General features: G+C 43.5%; 1 protein-coding gene across 1 annotated transcript in view; it reads right to left on the bottom strand.

Annotated features, from left to right (window-relative positions):
• The window catches only part of FILIP1L (filamin A interacting protein 1 like), a 322,841-nt gene that overhangs the window by 107,040 nt on the left and 198,617 nt on the right, over nt 1-17,184 (bottom strand). The window contains exons 3-5 of the mRNA XM_025213836.1: nt 8,136-8,157; nt 6,016-6,301; nt 345-518 (exon numbers count right to left, since the gene is read on the bottom strand). Coding sequence (XP_025069621.1) covers nt 345-518; nt 6,016-6,285 — 444 coding nt within the window. The 5' untranslated portion in view covers nt 6,286-6,301; nt 8,136-8,157. The remainder of the gene's footprint in view (nt 1-344; nt 519-6,015; nt 6,302-8,135; nt 8,158-17,184) is intronic.

Here is a 17,184-nt window from a genome sequence, read left to right on the forward strand (position 1 = left end):
GCTCACAGCTGCTTGGCCCTAACAATGGGTGTGGGGAAAGCCCCCCATTGCTGATGCACCACAGAAGCCATCAAGCCTGCTTTGGACTGATGGTGGGTTGTTCCCACCCATGGCTTGAAAAGGTTGCTGGCCAGTGGTATAGTCAACAACAGTTAATCCAGTGAAAGAGATCATAAAATGACCCTTACTTGCTGAATATGATACTATCTTGTTTACAACAAAATAGGTTCTGTGCTTTACTCTGCTTCCTGGTATCTCAATATTTTGCTGTATGTTATGAGAATAGCAGCCTTCTCCCACTGAAGTCAACAGGATTTCTGCTACTTCAGACTGTATGTACATACCTCTCCCATAGGTTTTTCATAGATATCCTCTTGCCATTGTGTAGCTTTTGTCTGAATAGCATCTCGTTGGAGTGCTTCTAGCACCTTTTTGGGAGTTACAAAGCCATATTGTGCTTCGAGCAAAGCCAGGTCAATTTTTTCTGCCTTAAGAACCCCTATGACTTCATCTTGAGCCTGCAGAAAGATAAAGTACAAAGTATTACAGTGAACTCATTTTTACATATTGGCATGCTTAGTTTAGTTTACTTTCTGCTCTAACATTAGATAGTAGTTTTTAAAAGTTCATTAAATTATGTGTTCAGTACATCATAAATATTCAGTAAAGTGGAAGCTGCTTAAAACTACCAGAGGAGTATTAGGCTTCGTATTTTCAAAATTGTACTCTTAATGTTTTTAAAGATTTATTAATACAATGTGAACTCTGATATCCTGATACTCAGTATTTTGTTAAAGATTAGGCAGATTTTAACCCTGCCTTCAGATCAACCCCTACTTTTCCCGATACAAGATTTTAGGATCAAATGGCATTAGCTATTCTTTTTAGATTTTCATGTAGTCTTTGAGCATGCTTTAGGAAGCCCAGCAGTGTTATGTTCTATGTTCACACCAAGTACAAAAGCAGCAAGCACCTTTTGTTGTTTAAACCAGCCAAGAGGTACTTGGTTACTACTGTCACATATGCATGTTTCTGTGCTGAAGCTTGTGAGGTACATGGTGCAGAGGATGTGACCTTTCACAACATGCATTCCAAGAGCATGGAATAATGGCAGCTCTTTAAAACAAGATTAATTGCCTTTACAGCAGGTAGTAGTGACTGGTGTATGTATCTGCAAAAGAGCGAGTGTGGGACTATTTATTAGGTATTACATATAAAATACATAAGACAGGGTTTTCAGAAGTAAGTTATATTGGGTTCCTCAATTTGTGCACTCCTATTTTAAGGTATTGTAAATGGTCAGAATTTATAGAAGGTGCCAAACCTTGCTGTATGAACACCATGCCTCGGGCACCCAAAAATCAGAACACGTTTTGAAGATGTTGGCTTTTATAGACCCTGTATATGTAATGTATGTGTTTTGCTTTATATGGAAAATATTTGCCAACATGTTCTCACAAGGGAGAAGACTGCAAATATGTCACCTTTGTCATGCTTTTTCATAAATTCTGGCACAAGCCAGCAGGTGCATGCATTTTATTATTTTATAGTTACTCTGGAACAGTCCTCACAGTGGGAGCATTTGAGAATGTTTGAACACAGCCATATACTATACATAAATAAAATTTTAAAAATGCAGTTTTTCAGTTTCAAGGTTGCAGGTGTTAGGAATTGAGGAAGGGAAGTGGGCATTCATAGATTGTAAGGCCAAGGCCAGAAGGGACCTCGGAAGATCATTGGGTCCAACCCCCTGCACCAAGCAGGAAAGATAACTGGGGGTCAGGTGACCCCAGCAAGGTGATCGTCCAGTCTCCTCTTGAAGATTTCCAGGGTATGTGATTGCGCCACCTCTGGAGGGAGCTTATTCCAGTCTGGACACCCTAACTGTGAAGAAGTTTTTCCTAATGTTAAGTCTGAATCGGACTTGCAGGAGTTTGTGGCCATTACTTCTGGTTTTCCCCTTGGGTGCCCTAGTGAACAGTTGCTTACTGGGCCCTTGATGTAGCGGTAAGCGGTGTAGCGTTAAGCTGCTACCAGGTCCCCTCTCAGTCGTCTTTCCTTCAGGCTGAAGAGTCCAAGATCCCTCAGCCTTTCCTCATATGGCTTGTCTTTTAAGACTCTGATCATATGGGTGGCTCTTCTTTGGACTCTCTCAAGCTTGTCTACCTCCTTGTTGAAGTACAGTGCTCAGAACTAGACGCAGTGCTCCAGCTGCAGTCTCACCAATGCTGAGTAGAGTGGAAGATTCACCTCCTTGGTTTTGCTGGAGATGCATTGATTGATGCATGCAGGAGTATTATTTGCCCTACTGGCTACCGCATCACACTGCCGGCTCATATTCATACTGTGGTCTGTTATTACCCCCAGGTCCCTCTCATTCATGGTGCTAGTCACTTTGGTGCCGCCAAGCCTGTAGGTGTGTTGGGGGTTGCTCATCCCGAGGTGGAGCACTTCACATTTCTCAACGTTGAACTTCCATCAGATTCCGATCTGCCCAACTTGCTAGCCTGTCTCGATCTGCCTGTATCTGTAGCCTATATTCAAGCGTGCCCATGCTTCCCCATAACTTGGTGTCATCCATGAACTTGTCCAGTGAGCTCTTCACCCCCACATCCAAATCATTGATGAAGATGTTGAAAAATACTGGACCGAGCACCGACTCATGATGGACACCACTATCTACTTCTCACCAGGATGACACAGATCCATTCACTACGACTCTCTGGGTCCTATCCTGCAGTCAGTTTCTCACCCACCTGACTGTCTTGGAGTTAAGCTCACAATCCTCCAATTTTCTTGTGGGGTATTCTAGTGGGATACTAGATCCAGAGGCCTTTTGCAAGTCAAGGTATACAATATCAATACTTTTAACTCTAGTATTGACTTTTCCTTCAACATGTTTTGAGTTAATGCAGAAATGAAGTCATTTAAAAACATTTTATACTAAACCTCTAAGAAAAAAAACTGTCAATGACATAATCTTAAACTGTACTCTTCTACCGGTTACACTTGTGGTGCTTTATCACAAGCATGATGCTGGTGTTTTAGAGACTCAAATCTTGGAGTCATGCTGCTTCATGAGAATCTTTGGCTAAAAAATAAATTAAAATAAAACGAAAACTTCTCTAGTTTTCTAGTTGATGAAGAAAAGCTGAAAAAATTATATAAAGCAGGGGTGTCTAACTGGGAGCCTATGAGGGGTTAACAGGCAGCGCACAGGCTTCCTTCTAGCCACTGCTGCCTCCATTGCTCCAGTGGTTGTGTAGGGCGGTACAGCATGACAGGAGGCCTGCTGAGCTCACTGACCACGTGTCAGTGCCAGCAGGGCTACTTGTGTGCTGAGGGGATTGCGCTTCTTGCAGGGTGGTGGTCCTGGGGAGCCCGTGTGGCCCCTGTAGCATGCAGCCCACGTGTGGCCTTGGGCCTGCAACCTGTGCTGCATGCTGCCCTTATGCCTCTGAAGCTGAATGGCCCTGATTTAAACGAACCCTCAGGAAACAGAAAGTAAAGATGAAAAAGATTTATTGTTTTATTTTGGATATCAATTCATTTTGAAGTCAAATTCATGTTCTTTCTGTGGGCTGACTTTTATTTTTTTGGTTTTTTTTAATTTTGATTTTGATAATACTGTGCACTGGAATAATCAGGAATTAAAAAATGATTTTTCACCTTTTTCTGCAGAAGTATTTTCACTTGAACTCAAAGGCAAAATTAAAAATACCGTGGTGGCCCCAATATGTTCCTATTTTTTGCTTCCTCTATTCAAACATACTCAAAAGTTTGAATATTTCTTTAAAGTGAAAGGAGACGGAGTGAGAGATGTCTTTATATAAAACTGCCTGGAAAATCAGGGTTTGCAAGTGGTGTGCACAACTTTGGTTACTGTATGCATTTATTATGTAATATTTACATAATATTGCATAATAATGGATGGAAGGAATTATATCTATACACACACACACACACACACACACACACACACATATATATATATACTACTTCAGATGGCATTTGAGGTGGTCAAAGGTAAAGACATGGGTTTATCACATAGTCCTACAGTTTATGATCTGGTTATAACCTGTATATTTTTATTCTTTATATTCTATTTATTATTCATTATTTTACACACACACACACACACACACACACACACACACACGTTATAACCAGATCATAAACTGTAGAACTATGTGATAAATTCATATCTGTACCTTTGACTACTTCACATGCCATCTGCTCTCAAACATACCAAACTTCTGAGCAGTTTTAAACAGCTGTTATTACTTTCATTAAATCAGCCTGCCACAGAAATTTCTCCTTTCTTCTCTGCAAATATGACCATCCGTTCTTACTCCCATGGTGGGCAACAGTCAGTACTAGGGCACTTGCAAGTTTAGGCAAGTTACAACTTTAAAATCCATTCTCTTGTAGCTCTCCTAGGACTAAGTGAGGTCCTGAGATAATATTGAGATAAAGAGTACATATTTTAGGACACTTTGGGTGCATGTACGTGAAACACTTTACTGTGCAGTAGAGAAAATTTGTTCCTGATCAATCTGGCAGCAGGAGGTGAGAGATTGCTTCCTGCCCCTGGGAGCTGCCTGCTGCTGGGGCAGGTTCTACCACTGGAGCTGGGGCAGGGATGGTGTTCACCTGCCCCAGCATCCCTGTGATCATGGAGCAGGGGCAGGGAGCTCCCTGCATGGGGAGAGTTCCCTGGCCAGGTTGGAGCTGGCTGAGACCTGCCCCTGATGGGAACAGTTCCCGGCCAGCCTCAGGTTGTACAGAAAGACTGCACATACAGCCTGGAGTTGACTGGGGCCTTCCTGTTTTGGGCAGTCCTGAGCCAGCTCTGGGCTACATGTTCAGACTTTCCCATGCAGCCCAGGGGTGAATGGGAATTATCCCAGGCAGGGGCAGGTCCCAGCCTCATAGCTTTTTCCCAGCCCTATGCCCAGATTGGGCAATTAAGGCACAGGCTTGGAAAGAGCTGTGGGGGAGGGGCAGGTCCCAGCCCCATGCCCTGATCTGCAGATGGGGCAGCTAGCAGTGAGGCCCCTGCTGGGAAGGGAATCTGCAGCTCTTTCCAAGCCCCCTGCCCCCGATTGAGGAGCCAGGGCCAGGACCTCCCTGTTGCTGGGGCAGGGAGACATTATCCCTGCCTGGGCTCTGCCATCAGGGCGCACCCCAGTAGCAGGCAGCTCCCAGGGGCAGGGAGCAATCTGCCAGTCCCCACCAGGAGACGGTTGTTTGTTTCCTGGCCCTGTGCTCCTTAGCCCCTGGGCTAGCACCCAGGGGGAGCCTAGAGCTCCCACTGACTGCTGCAGGGGGCCAGTGTAGGGCCAAAGCAGGCAGGAGCAACTGCTGCTAGGAGCAGCATATCTGTTACCAAATGGGTGCACGTGTAGATGCCTGCCTATGGTGGGTTTACTCCAAAGTAAATTACTCTGGAGTAAACCCATCCAGTAGCATATTCACATGTAGATGTGCCCTTTAAAGGGTTATTTTACTTCTCCTTAGCCCTGTAGAACTCAGAGTAAGCAGTGCACATATCTTTACGAGAAAAAGGATCCTGATAATAGCTCCAATAAAAGTTTTTAGTCTCCAAAGGCATTCATATAATAACTTTTTCTATAACAAATGTCATAGACTACATGGTGAGAGGGGATTGCGTGGTATAAACTTTTTATTGGTTCTCCACTTTCAGAGAACTATTAAAAGTTGCATTACAAAGATTTTCTCATTGTGTCAACTGATGTATTTTAAGTTTTAATATGTTTTGGGATAAGTTGTGAAGATCTCTGACTTTTTCAGGGGTGATAGATTTTTTCTGGTATTTGGATGTATTTTTACAATTTTGCATTTGTGCTTGTGCAATACTTTAAAAGGACACAGTGTCTAAAAACGAAGAAAACAAACAAAAGAAACACCATCCATTTTCAATAGATGATATACAGATGATAGACCATGTATAAGAGGTGAATTTACGGAATATAAAACGAGAAAATAATTCACCTGCAATTCACCCTCAAGGACACTGAGAAGAAATAGGAGATCATCTCGAGAAAGGTCCTCTCCTTTCTTGGAATAGCTTCTTTGTTTATTTTCAGACCTGGGGCTTCTTAGTATAGTGCTGCTTTGTGCTGTATAGTCATTTTCCTTCTTTCCCTTTTTTGTATTTACTATCCCCGTGAAAACAGTATCTTCCGTATGGTGATCTCTTTGCCTTTGGTGGCACTGTTTTGATTTGTCTGGAATTTCTGTGCTGTTACTTCTGGAGCGCATTTTTATATCTCTGAAACTATAGAGAAGGGAGAAAAATTAAATATCTCAATAATTAGTTTGTAGCAAATGTCTGGTATTTATGCAGAGTGTAATTCAACCCAGAATAGAAGTGGGCCTAAAATCCTGCACTAAGAGTATAAATGGTCCATAGGACCTTGTGTGAAACCACTGCACTGAGATTAATATTGCCCTGACATCTAAAATACCAGTCTTGAGTTATGTATTGAGTCTTATAAGGGCCCTCTGCTCTGGGGTGATTTTCATTGTGATAAACAGAAAGCTTCACTCCATACTCATGCTCCAGTGATGGGTGGGAAGTGGTATTTTGCATTGCATAATACCCCAATTTTAGTGTTAAATATAGAGAGGTAGTTGGCTGTGTTAGTCTGGAGCCAGGCAGAAGGTAGGGCAGGGTGGCATTGTAAAGACATGGTCACATATAAGGCACAGGCAGAAGTTATATTTGTTGTGCTCTGCAACTGTGCTGTGATAGAAGTGCATGGCTGCAGAGCACTTTAAAAGTGCCCGATTAAGGGACAAATTCACCCTATTTTAATAAGGGTTCAGGTGAAGACGCTCCAAAGTGGAGCACCTTCATTAACTTCTGTTTGTCCCTGCCTGGGAGCAGAACTGGGCTGATGCAGTCCAGCCCTGCCCCCATTGCTGTCTTCTGGATTGAAGCAGGGGAGGGGAGGAGAGAGAGCTCCATCCAGGGGTTTGCCCAGCCTGTGCTAGAGGGTGGGGTGGGTAGATTTCCCGAGTTGGGGTGCTCCAATCCACACTCCCCACCCTCCAGTGCAGGCTGGGCAAACTCCAGATGGAGCTCCCTCCCCTCCTCCCACCCCCCCATCCTAAAGACAGCACTGGAGCTGGAAGGGAGGGAGTGGGATTAGGGGAGAGACAGGCAGACATCAGCCTCTCTCCTCTGGATTGGCTCCAAAGTGGAGCTTGATTTCCTCTCTTGCCCTCCCCCCTCTTCCCCCCCACCCCATTTCCCCGACCAAACAGTGAATGTCTGTTGAGTCGGCAGGTTGTTGTAACTTATGACATCTTCTGTGAAGCGCCATGAGTTAGAGGGGAGCTGCACATCTGTCAATGGTTACTGTGCTTGGAATGGTTGAAATGCAGTTTAAACCTGAAGCTGGCAGGCATAGAAGCCTGTTAAATTGGTTTAAAGCCTCCTGGAATGGTTCAAAATATACCTAAAAAATCAAGTACCAGCTTACAGTGCTCTGGTTCAGTGTTAAGTGTGGACACCAAGCATTTGATGGCATAGGCTTGGTCAGTCCTTCAGGTATCCCACACTTTTTCTTGCCCCCTCTCCCCCGACTCTGGTATCCAACTGGCCACTCTGGTATGCAGCCACAACTCTTCTGTTCCCCCTCTTTTTAACTTTTGTTGGTACTTTTTATCAATGAGCTCCCTTGCACTGCTTGTTCAATAAAAGCTATCTTTCTGACCACCAGATCTGTCGTCACTCCCTGCTTGACCACTTAGAATGTGAAGTGGTGACAGAGCAGGACGGTGGGTGGCGGCCGCCACCACCATGTACAAACTCCTGGTTAATGGAATTTCTGCTTAGTTAAATGATGGAGAGCAGAGATTTTACTGTATTTTTGTGCATGCCATAAAAATACCAAATCAGATATTTTTTCTGTGCATTTTTTAGTATTTTTAGTGCCCTTTCCATCATTATTTAATTCTCATGTGGGATTTTTGTAGGAGCAATAGCACTTCAAGGACTTTTATCCAGAGCTGTCAAATTTATCACCAGGGAAAAAGCTGTTTTTTCCTAAAACGGAACTTGAAAATGTGGCATCAGTTTATAATCTGAACAGTATATTACTCACTTTTTGTAAAGTCCTTCAAGAGCTGAAAGGGAAAAGTGAAATATAAGCATCAAGTATTGTTAAAATAAGACCTTACAGTACTTTATCACCCTACTGCAGGCCCCATGTAGTCTCCCACCTCTGCTTCCCTCCTCTCCAGTTATTCTTCATGAGGGTTGCTTAAGATGAGAAGGTCAGAACAAGGAAGGATGGTGCTAAAATGTGCAAGCAGTATCTAGTGACTTTAGACTTCACCTTAGAATGTCTCTTCTGTGACTGAAAAGGGATGAATTGGGGAGTTTTGGCTTGTTTGTTCTCTTCCTGCACATTTTGGGTATAACATATGTGGAAGAAGGGACTGGGATTTAACCCAAATACTATAACATGTTTGGGAGAAGATGGTTTTATTTGTGCAGAAAAGGTGAAGAATTCTATGCATAATGTGCTGTTTTTCTTCTGTAGGTGTGTTGAGTGACTGTGGTCCGATTGCACGTTATAGCTGTGTGAGATGCTAAAAAGAACAATCATAACACAGAAAGTATGCTGCTGGTTGCATGAGCAATTTCCCTTTGCTCTCAAATTTGGTGGTCATCCTGTCAGTTAACTTTGTATTTTGGACAAGTCACTTCTTTGGCTTGTAGTACAAGAAGGATCGTTCAAAAGAACCATGTTACTGCAGACAGTTTTCATGTTTAAGAAGCCAGCAAAAAATTGCTGCAGAATTGGGAAAAAGTAGACCTCATCCATCCACCTTGAAATTCTTCCCTTTCTCTTTCAGATGGTTAGAAAACCTTTTCTCCTCCTAGTCCAACATGGTCTAATGGCTGAGCCTTGCAGTGCCCTAGACAGTTTAGACAGAACATTGGCTGTGCCATTGTCACCACTTCAGAGAGATAATCCACTGTACTGCATATCAAGTTGGTTTTCTGTAAGATTACTCAGCTTGTGAATGATCCCAGTGTACCTTGTAAATTGGAAGAATGTCATTTTAAACTTTACACTTGTGCTTTTTACCATTTTTACATTTACCAACTTTTTCCGTCTGCATGAAAATTAATTAACAGAAACTATTTTTTAGGGGTCAAGATTTTAATAGTCCCATGAAGTTTCTGAATATCAATTGTTTCCCGGCACCCTGAAGAGTCTGTCATCTTTCCAAAGCCAGGGCTTTGAGTGTTAGCTTAATGAGTGGAAACATTTTCCCTTTGCATGTCTGTCTCAACCAGTCTGCATTACAATGATTGTGTTAAGGCAACCCAGTTACAGCAGAAATGACTTGCAACATGGTTAAAAATATATTCTTCCCATATGTAGTGTAGGTGGTAGTTCATGGTGTAGAGGCAATGTTAGCCTCATCTCAGATCTCTTCTAGAGGACGGAGCTTTCTATAGTGCTGCATTTTGTCTTGGAGGTAATTCAGGCTGTAAAATATATCTCAAATTCAAAATGTATGTGTCTCCATAAGGTGACACATACATATTGACTTTTTTAAACCTTTATTACAAATTTGTTTTAAAAAAACCCCCAAAAGGTAAAAGTGCAAAAGTGTGCAGTCCTTCCAGCAACAAAAAAGCATGGCATAAGAGATTGAATTCCCTTCCCCCCCAATACCCTTCATGGGGTTACATGTTTAGGACTAGCTGTACATCTTCCATCTTTTAGTGTGTGTCCCCTTGATGGACCAGCATGACACAAACTGGTTCACATTTTGTTGCAAGGTGAAGTGTCCAAACTCAAATGTGATGCTTGCCTAGACCAAGAAATGGAAGAGTTGGAGGATGTCATTGAAGTAGGCCCCCATGAGTTGGCTTCTTCAGCTTTTCAGGGTTACCATCTTGGCCTAGCCCAGCAGGAAATTGGCCAGGCAGAGCATGCTCCCCTTGGCTGTTCAGTATAGGATAGTGAAAATATACATGGTCTCAGAGAAACATAAGTCTAGTGTGCCAAAGAGGTTTCTGTGGTCAGCAAAGAATGGCTGCAGCCGGGGGCAGTCTACAGAGGTATGGAAGAGTTCAGGAAGGTGTTTCTTCCACCTCCTCCTCACAGAAAGAGCAGGTCACCAAAACTGTTGGGTCTAGGTGGTGGACAGAGAGGTGCCTATGGCTGAGGCTCTGTGAAGCAGTTGCCACTGGAGGTCACCTGTTCTCTTGGCAGCGGGCAGCTTGTACAGGGTGACATTGCTCTTGTGTTGCTGCCTGTAGTCTCTGTCTGTAGGTTATGTCAAGGTGGACAGTGAAGACATGGGCATGATTCACTTTTGACTTGCCATGGGTACAGTGCCTTCCCAGACAGGATCGTAGAGCAGATCCCACCAATGTTCTCGTTGGGCACAAGCAGGGACAGCAGGAAGCTGGGCCTGCCACTTTCCCAATTCTCCATGGTTGGAAAAATAGGCAGCAATGGAAGGGGGCAGGGTTTGTCTAGCAAGCTGCCATTAGGGAGGGCTTACTGTGTGCAAAGGTGGTTATACAGGGCAGCAAGTGCATCTCTGGAGACAGCAGTTTTCACTTCAGCCAAGAGGTACAAAGCAAAGTGGACAGAGTACAGGCCCAGCTGGTTGGCTGATGCTTTTGCTGAGTGCCAGGGGAACTGAACTAAGTTGAGGAGGTGGATCAGCTTGATGGTGTGTGACCATACCAGGGAAGCAATGAGGTTTCCAGAAGCTCAGCTTCATGTCCCTGCTGCTAGGATAGATTATGGACCAGGGGCTCCTGCAGCAGCTCTAGAAGTTGCAGGTGCTTGTCCTGGGGTCTCAGTCAGAAGGAGGTCCAACAGGCCTGGCAAGGCTATGGTAGAAGTGTGGGAGGGCATCCCAATTCAGATGATCGGGTGTTCAAGAGGATATTCCTCTGTACCATTAGCTAGAATGGTACCATAGCCCAGAGTGAAAGCTGGTAGCAGGTGTTAGAGAAGAGGAGGAGGGCTGGTGCAAGGTAGGCCCCTTGCAGCAATGCTCCTGCTGGTTGGGTAGGCATTCACTGTCTTTGCATTATGTAGGATCTGCATCCCTGGCAGTGGTTTTCAGAGGCATCTTGTTTTCTGTGGCAGGGTGATTATGCTCCTGCTTACCTGATGCAGTGCAGCTCTGTAGACCTGTGCTGGTCACACTGACAGAGAAGTGAGAGCATTTTTTACTGCTGCCTTCACTTACTCTCACTCCTGCTCTTGCTTGCTCCTGTTGGGAAGTAATTTATTGAAATAAGCCAGGGATTTTATGTCCTCTTCTCTTTGTGCTTTTAAAAGAAGTTGCTCTTTTATCTCCAAACATGTAAGCTACCTTTTACATTTAAAGAAGAAATCCTGCGTTCATTGATGGACAAGTAATCTGTGGGATCAAAATATGCTTTCCTTAAGAGCCACATGAACAAACGACTGAATGTTTCTATCGTGTTAACTCGATCTCCACCTTCTCAAGTTGTATTGAAAGGGAAGCGAAACTGCATTTGCCTCTTTGGCAGCAGCAAACAAGCAGGTGGCTCAGAAATCCCCACTCTTTAATGGGAAAGACTGAAATATCCTGCAGAGATGACTTCACCATAGACACCAAAGGGCTTTAAGAGACAACCATCCATTCCCCCTCTCCCACCCTATTTTTCCCATTTTTCTCTTTAGTACAGATTGACTTATGAACTAACAAATTCTCTCACAGGAGCAAATCTTCCATTATTCCCATGGTAAGGATCCTGGATTGTTGAGAGCTTGTCATTCTTTCCAGGAGCCTGTGACTAAGAAAGGAATTATGTGGGTTTTTTATTTTAAATTTCTCTTAAAGGGATATAGGCAAATTACTTCAACTGAAAGGCAAGCCCCCCCCTGGCCCCTCCTATCCCTTTCTTCTCCCCTGAGCAAACCTGCCATTTTAAAGAGCTGCAGCACTGGGCCAAGGCTTTCTCTCCATGCTGATACTCTGTGAGAGCCTGAATGACCAGAGTCTGACCTTTGGCATGAGGTAACTATCAGGAGGCCCTTATGAAAGAGAAAAGCACCAGCTAGAATTGTCTTAAGTAAGAGATGGGAAGTGTCTCTTACTAGTGAGAACTGCTACATTTGACAGTCTCAGTAATGCCCCCTGAGGATTTTCCTGGCATCAAAGCTTTCTGGCTTGATATATTTATATGCTTAATGACTTTTTTCCTTTCCTGCCTGAAGATTGCTGTGCTTTCTGGTAGATCAGCACTACTTCCACAATGAAGCATTTTCTTTTTGGATTGGCTACTGTCCAGAGAACCTGCATGACAACATTGCCATGGCCCATCTCCAGAAGGATGTTTTGGTTTTACCTTAGAAGATTATCTCATCAGGGCCGTCATCACACTGGTTTTATGGACTGTTTTGGGGTATAGGCCTAGGAATAAATGGAAAGAGAGGGAACAAGCAAGCTTTTTTTTTTTTCCTTCTTGAAACAGGCAACACATGGGCGCTCTCAAGGATTTGGCAAGTGTTTCCATTCCTGTACAGAATCTGCAAGGTAGAGAATTAATTATCCAAGAGAATGAGGTGCAGGGGAGCTTTCCAGCTTGCTCCCTACAGTTGAGCCTCTTGGCAGGATGCAAGCAGGTACCAGGGAATCAATGCAAAGGGAAAGAGAGTAAGCAAGCAACTTGAGGTTTTTCTTGATAATGTAGTTGTGTAACAGCTGGTGCTTGTGTGAACTGGTACTTAATCTTAGTATCTCTTCCAAAATCCTGCATCTCCAGGTCCTGCCAACAGTTCACAGTTCAAGAGAGCTGCCTTTAAAAAAACAAATAGAATATTGCACATAGTGTACACATGCAGTAACTACATATTTACTGAATTGGAGCCTTTAGCGTACAAATCAGGAGTCTCAAAATTTTTCATCTTAGTAGCAAAACATTTTGAGAATGCCATCATCTCTAGCAATGGTCACAACAGTCACCTTTTCCCTTACTTGGATCACTTCCCTTCTCATTCATGAGTATGTGGACAAGCTCTTGTTCACAAACACTGCTTGCAGATGTTAACTCCCCCCCCCCCCCCCAAAAAAAAAAAAAAAAAAAAAAGTGCTTTACTGGAAGAAGCAGCATGATACTTTAACCTGGCTCCACAGTGTCTTTACAGATTGGGCACTTCAGTGGGACTTTTTGGCACTTCTAATAGCTGATTCAATCTATTGATTCAAGCTATTAGATGAAAGTGCCAAAAAAGCCCCACTAAAGCACCCAATATATGCAGATGTTGGGTGCGCCGGGCCTAAACTAACACAATCCCTCTATTGGGCATGTGCTGGGCTTGGCACAGAGTTTAAAGTAAAGCACTGTTTTTTGGGGCTTTTTTAAAATGTCTGCAAGGTGCCATTATTATATTCCTGTTGCATGGTGATTCTCAACCAGGGCATCACAAGATCCTTTCACAGGAGCTGTGAGGTGCCACAGTGTTTGCACTGTTAGGCTTGCAAGTAGGATTCACAAGATAGACTCAGAGATTTCAAACAGAAATCCATAGTTTTTTGCAACAGAAACACCACTCTATTATTTGTCTATAATCAAGAGTGAAAACTAAGAGGTGGCATTTTCTGAGGAGTGCCTTATGTTTATCTTGGGATGACTCAGCAATAAAAAGGTAGAGAACTACTGCTGTAGTAGCTGTCATTACATGGTAATATTAAGATACAGTCCTACCACTTCTAACTGCTCATTGGGCTAATGGCTATAGGATGTGGATGATAAACCTATGACTGACATTAGTGGCAAAAACTATGCGAATACTAGACAGCACAAAATAGCCAGCACGTTTAACACGACATAAGTAATGATTTTTGTCACTGAGATTTACAGGGATAGCACCTGGTTAGCACTTCTGATATGCATGGCTGCCTGCATTAGCCCTGGGCATTTTCCATGGTGGGGACTGTAATTGTAACGTTTTTAGTTTCCAGATGCAATGTAGCATCTGGAAACAGGGAGACGAGCCAGTAGCATGTGTCTAGCCAGCCCTCCTCCTGCCAGCAGCAATATTGGGTGATTCACCGTTGTTCAAGAATCACTGATATAGGAGTGGTCTCATGTTGATACTGTGGCAACTTGAGAACTGCTGTCCACAGCACCAGCACTCTGAGTGCACACTTCACATACCCAAAATGTGTTTTAACATGTAAACTTTAAGCACTCCTTTTTAATTGATGTATAGTATGTTGAAAGAGGTGCACTCCCAGTCAAATACTACCAGCCCTTCTGTACATTGTTATTAGATCAAAGTTAACTGGCAGAATTGTAAACCTTTTCCCAATTGACCACCCTTACAAAGCCCAGTCCATTTCTTCTTGAAGTCAGTGTTCAAATTCAGATTAATCTAAAATGCTGTATTGCACATTTACTTCTGGCCTCTGCTTATGCAGACCTTTTCCTATAGACAGAGACTTAATCTTGCACCTTTCTGTTGATCGCTCTTCTTTCTAAACCCACCAGCTTTCCTGTTCCTCAGTGTGTTGTACTAGCTGAAATTCCTGTAAGTATTAAGTAGGTCACACTTGGGCAGTATAAAGTATTTGCAGTGTGTGTGTGTGTGTGTGTGTGTGTGTATGTGATACATGTGTGTGTGCATGTGAAGACGCACACACACAAACATGCATGCTTCACACAAAGTTGGACATAGGAGGCTGGAAGGGAGTAGACCTTTATCTAGATTTATCTCTGTATTTGGCCCACTTGGGATTTTGCTGTTGACTTCAGAGGGAGCATGGCTTGGAGTCACAGTGGTTCTGAAACTAAATGTGCATTATTGTTTGGCTGTAGCAGAGATGGCTATGCCAGACAGATTCTGTTTCTCAGGAATTTGTAAATTTGGGGAGAAGGAACATTAATCTATGTTGTACTCCTATAGGCTAGTTGAAGGGAGGTTGTCTGATTCAATTCAGTTGCTCTTGAGATATCGTAGTGTAAAAAAGGTATTATTATTATTCACATGCTTAGTTTAAATTTAAATTCTTTATATGGGTTCTTTTTGATATTTTGAACTCGGCATGGAACTTGTTCTTCAATGAGGAGAAATGTTTTTAACGTGTTAGAGAAAACTGTTAGAAAGCAATCTTTTAAACTTTTGGAACTATGGGTACTTTATTCTCTATTCCCCTTTGAACAAAAATGTGACCCTAGCCTGTGCATATGTGGTATCTTTGGTAAAGCACATAGAAATAATGCAGCTGCTCTTATTTCAGTTATTCTGCAAGGTTATGTTAATAGAACCATAGAATTTTCTCCCTTTTTATTAGCCTAAGATGCAGTTATCGTTATTTTAAGATGGTGCTGGTTGCCTAATATTTATTATTTAGCTGCTGTAATTTAGCTTTAAGAATAGAATTACTCTGTAATTACAGCATTGTCCAAAGCAAAAGCTGAAAATAGTGCTACATGAAAAGAAAATATACCTACCTAAGTAATTACATATCTAAATGCAGCCTTTTTTATACCCTGAAATTAACTGGACTCTAGACAATTATGTAGCAAGAAGATTCAAATCTTATATTTCTAGAGTACTTGAAGATAAATATGACCTATAGTTATATTTAAAATTAACAGATGTTATAGAGAAGATAGAATGGAAACAATGAGGTGAAGAGGACATTCAGAACATGTCCAGTTAGTATTGCTTGGAGCCTGGGGGGCAGGAGGGAAGGGGCTTGCAGTGCTGTGTGGTAACTGCTTCCATCCTGTGGTAGGGGGAAGCTGAAGTGCAGTAACTTAACGGTTTCATTCCAGCATAATTTGCTCTGGTTTGGCTTTCACTGCAGAATAGTACCACACAAACCATTTGCTGCAAAGTGACTGTCATGCAGTAAATCTCCCTGTCTTTTAACTTGGTTTAATTTGTTTGTCTGCCCATGCCCCCAGCGAATCTGATAGATTGCAAATTCAGAACTGATCATAGGAAAGTAGAGTTGGAAGGGACCTCAGAAGGGCATCTAGTTCAGCATTTCCCAGCCTTTTCCACCCCACAGCACACTGGTCAAACATGGAGCGGGAAGGAGGAGGGTGGCAATTTCTGAATGCCAAGCGGGGGAAGGGGTGGTGGTGGGTGGCCAGACACCAAGTGGGAGGAGGGGGGTATCGGCGCAGGGCCGGCTGTGGCGCAGTGACGGTGCAGGGTGGTGGTGGCATCACTGCCTGTAGCCACACCCCCCTCAGATTCTGCAGCACACTGGTTGGGAAACGCTGATCTACTTCAGCCCCTGTTCAAGGCAGGATCACTCCTGACTATACCATCCCAGCCCAGTGTCTGTCTAACCTGCTTTTGAAAGTTTCCAAGGATGGAGATTCCACAACGACTCTACATAGCCTGCTCCAGTACCTGACCACTCTCATAGTCATAAAGTTTTCCCTAGTCTCCAACCTAAATTTCCCCGCCTGCAGCTTGAGGCCGTTGCTTCTAGACCGGTCTCCTATGTCCACTGAGAAAAGCCCATTTCCATCCTCTCTTGCAATTGCCCTTCAGGTATTTGAAGACTGTTATGAGAGTCCCCCTTAGTCTTCTCTTCTCCAAACTAAATAACCCTAGTGCTTTCAGCCTTTCCTCAGAAGTCTTTCCCCAGGCCCCTAATAATTTTTATTGCTCTATGGTGAACTCTACCCAAACTTTTCACATCTTTCTTGAAGATGAAAGTCTCTCACTGGGATTGTAGAGAGGCAGCAGCAAGGCGCCAGACTTCCATGCGTAGACCCTGAGATGGTGCAGAGTCACTTGGAAGAACTGGATGCCTTTAGGTCGGCAGGCCCAGATGAGCTCCATCCAAGGGTGCTGAAGGCACTGGCTGACATCATTGCAGAGACACTGGCAGGAATATTCGAACGCTCGTGGCGCATGGGCCAAGTCCCGGAGGACTGGAAAAGGGCCAGTGTGGTCCCCATTTTCAAGAAGGGGAGGAAGGAGGACCCGGGCAACTATAGGCCAGTCAGTCTCGCCTCCATCCTTGGCAAAGTCTTTGAAAAAATTATCAAGGCTCACATATGCGAGAGCCCGGCAGGACAAATTATGCTGAGGGGAAACCAGCATGGGTTTGTGGCAGGCAGATCGTGCCTGACCAATCTAGTCTCTTTTTATGACCAGGTTACGAAAC

This window comes from Alligator sinensis, unplaced genomic scaffold (genome assembly GCF_000455745.1).
Source record: "Alligator sinensis unplaced genomic scaffold, ASM45574v1 scaffold622_1, whole genome shotgun sequence".
Classification (NCBI taxonomy): domain Eukaryota; kingdom Metazoa; phylum Chordata; order Crocodylia; family Alligatoridae; genus Alligator; species Alligator sinensis.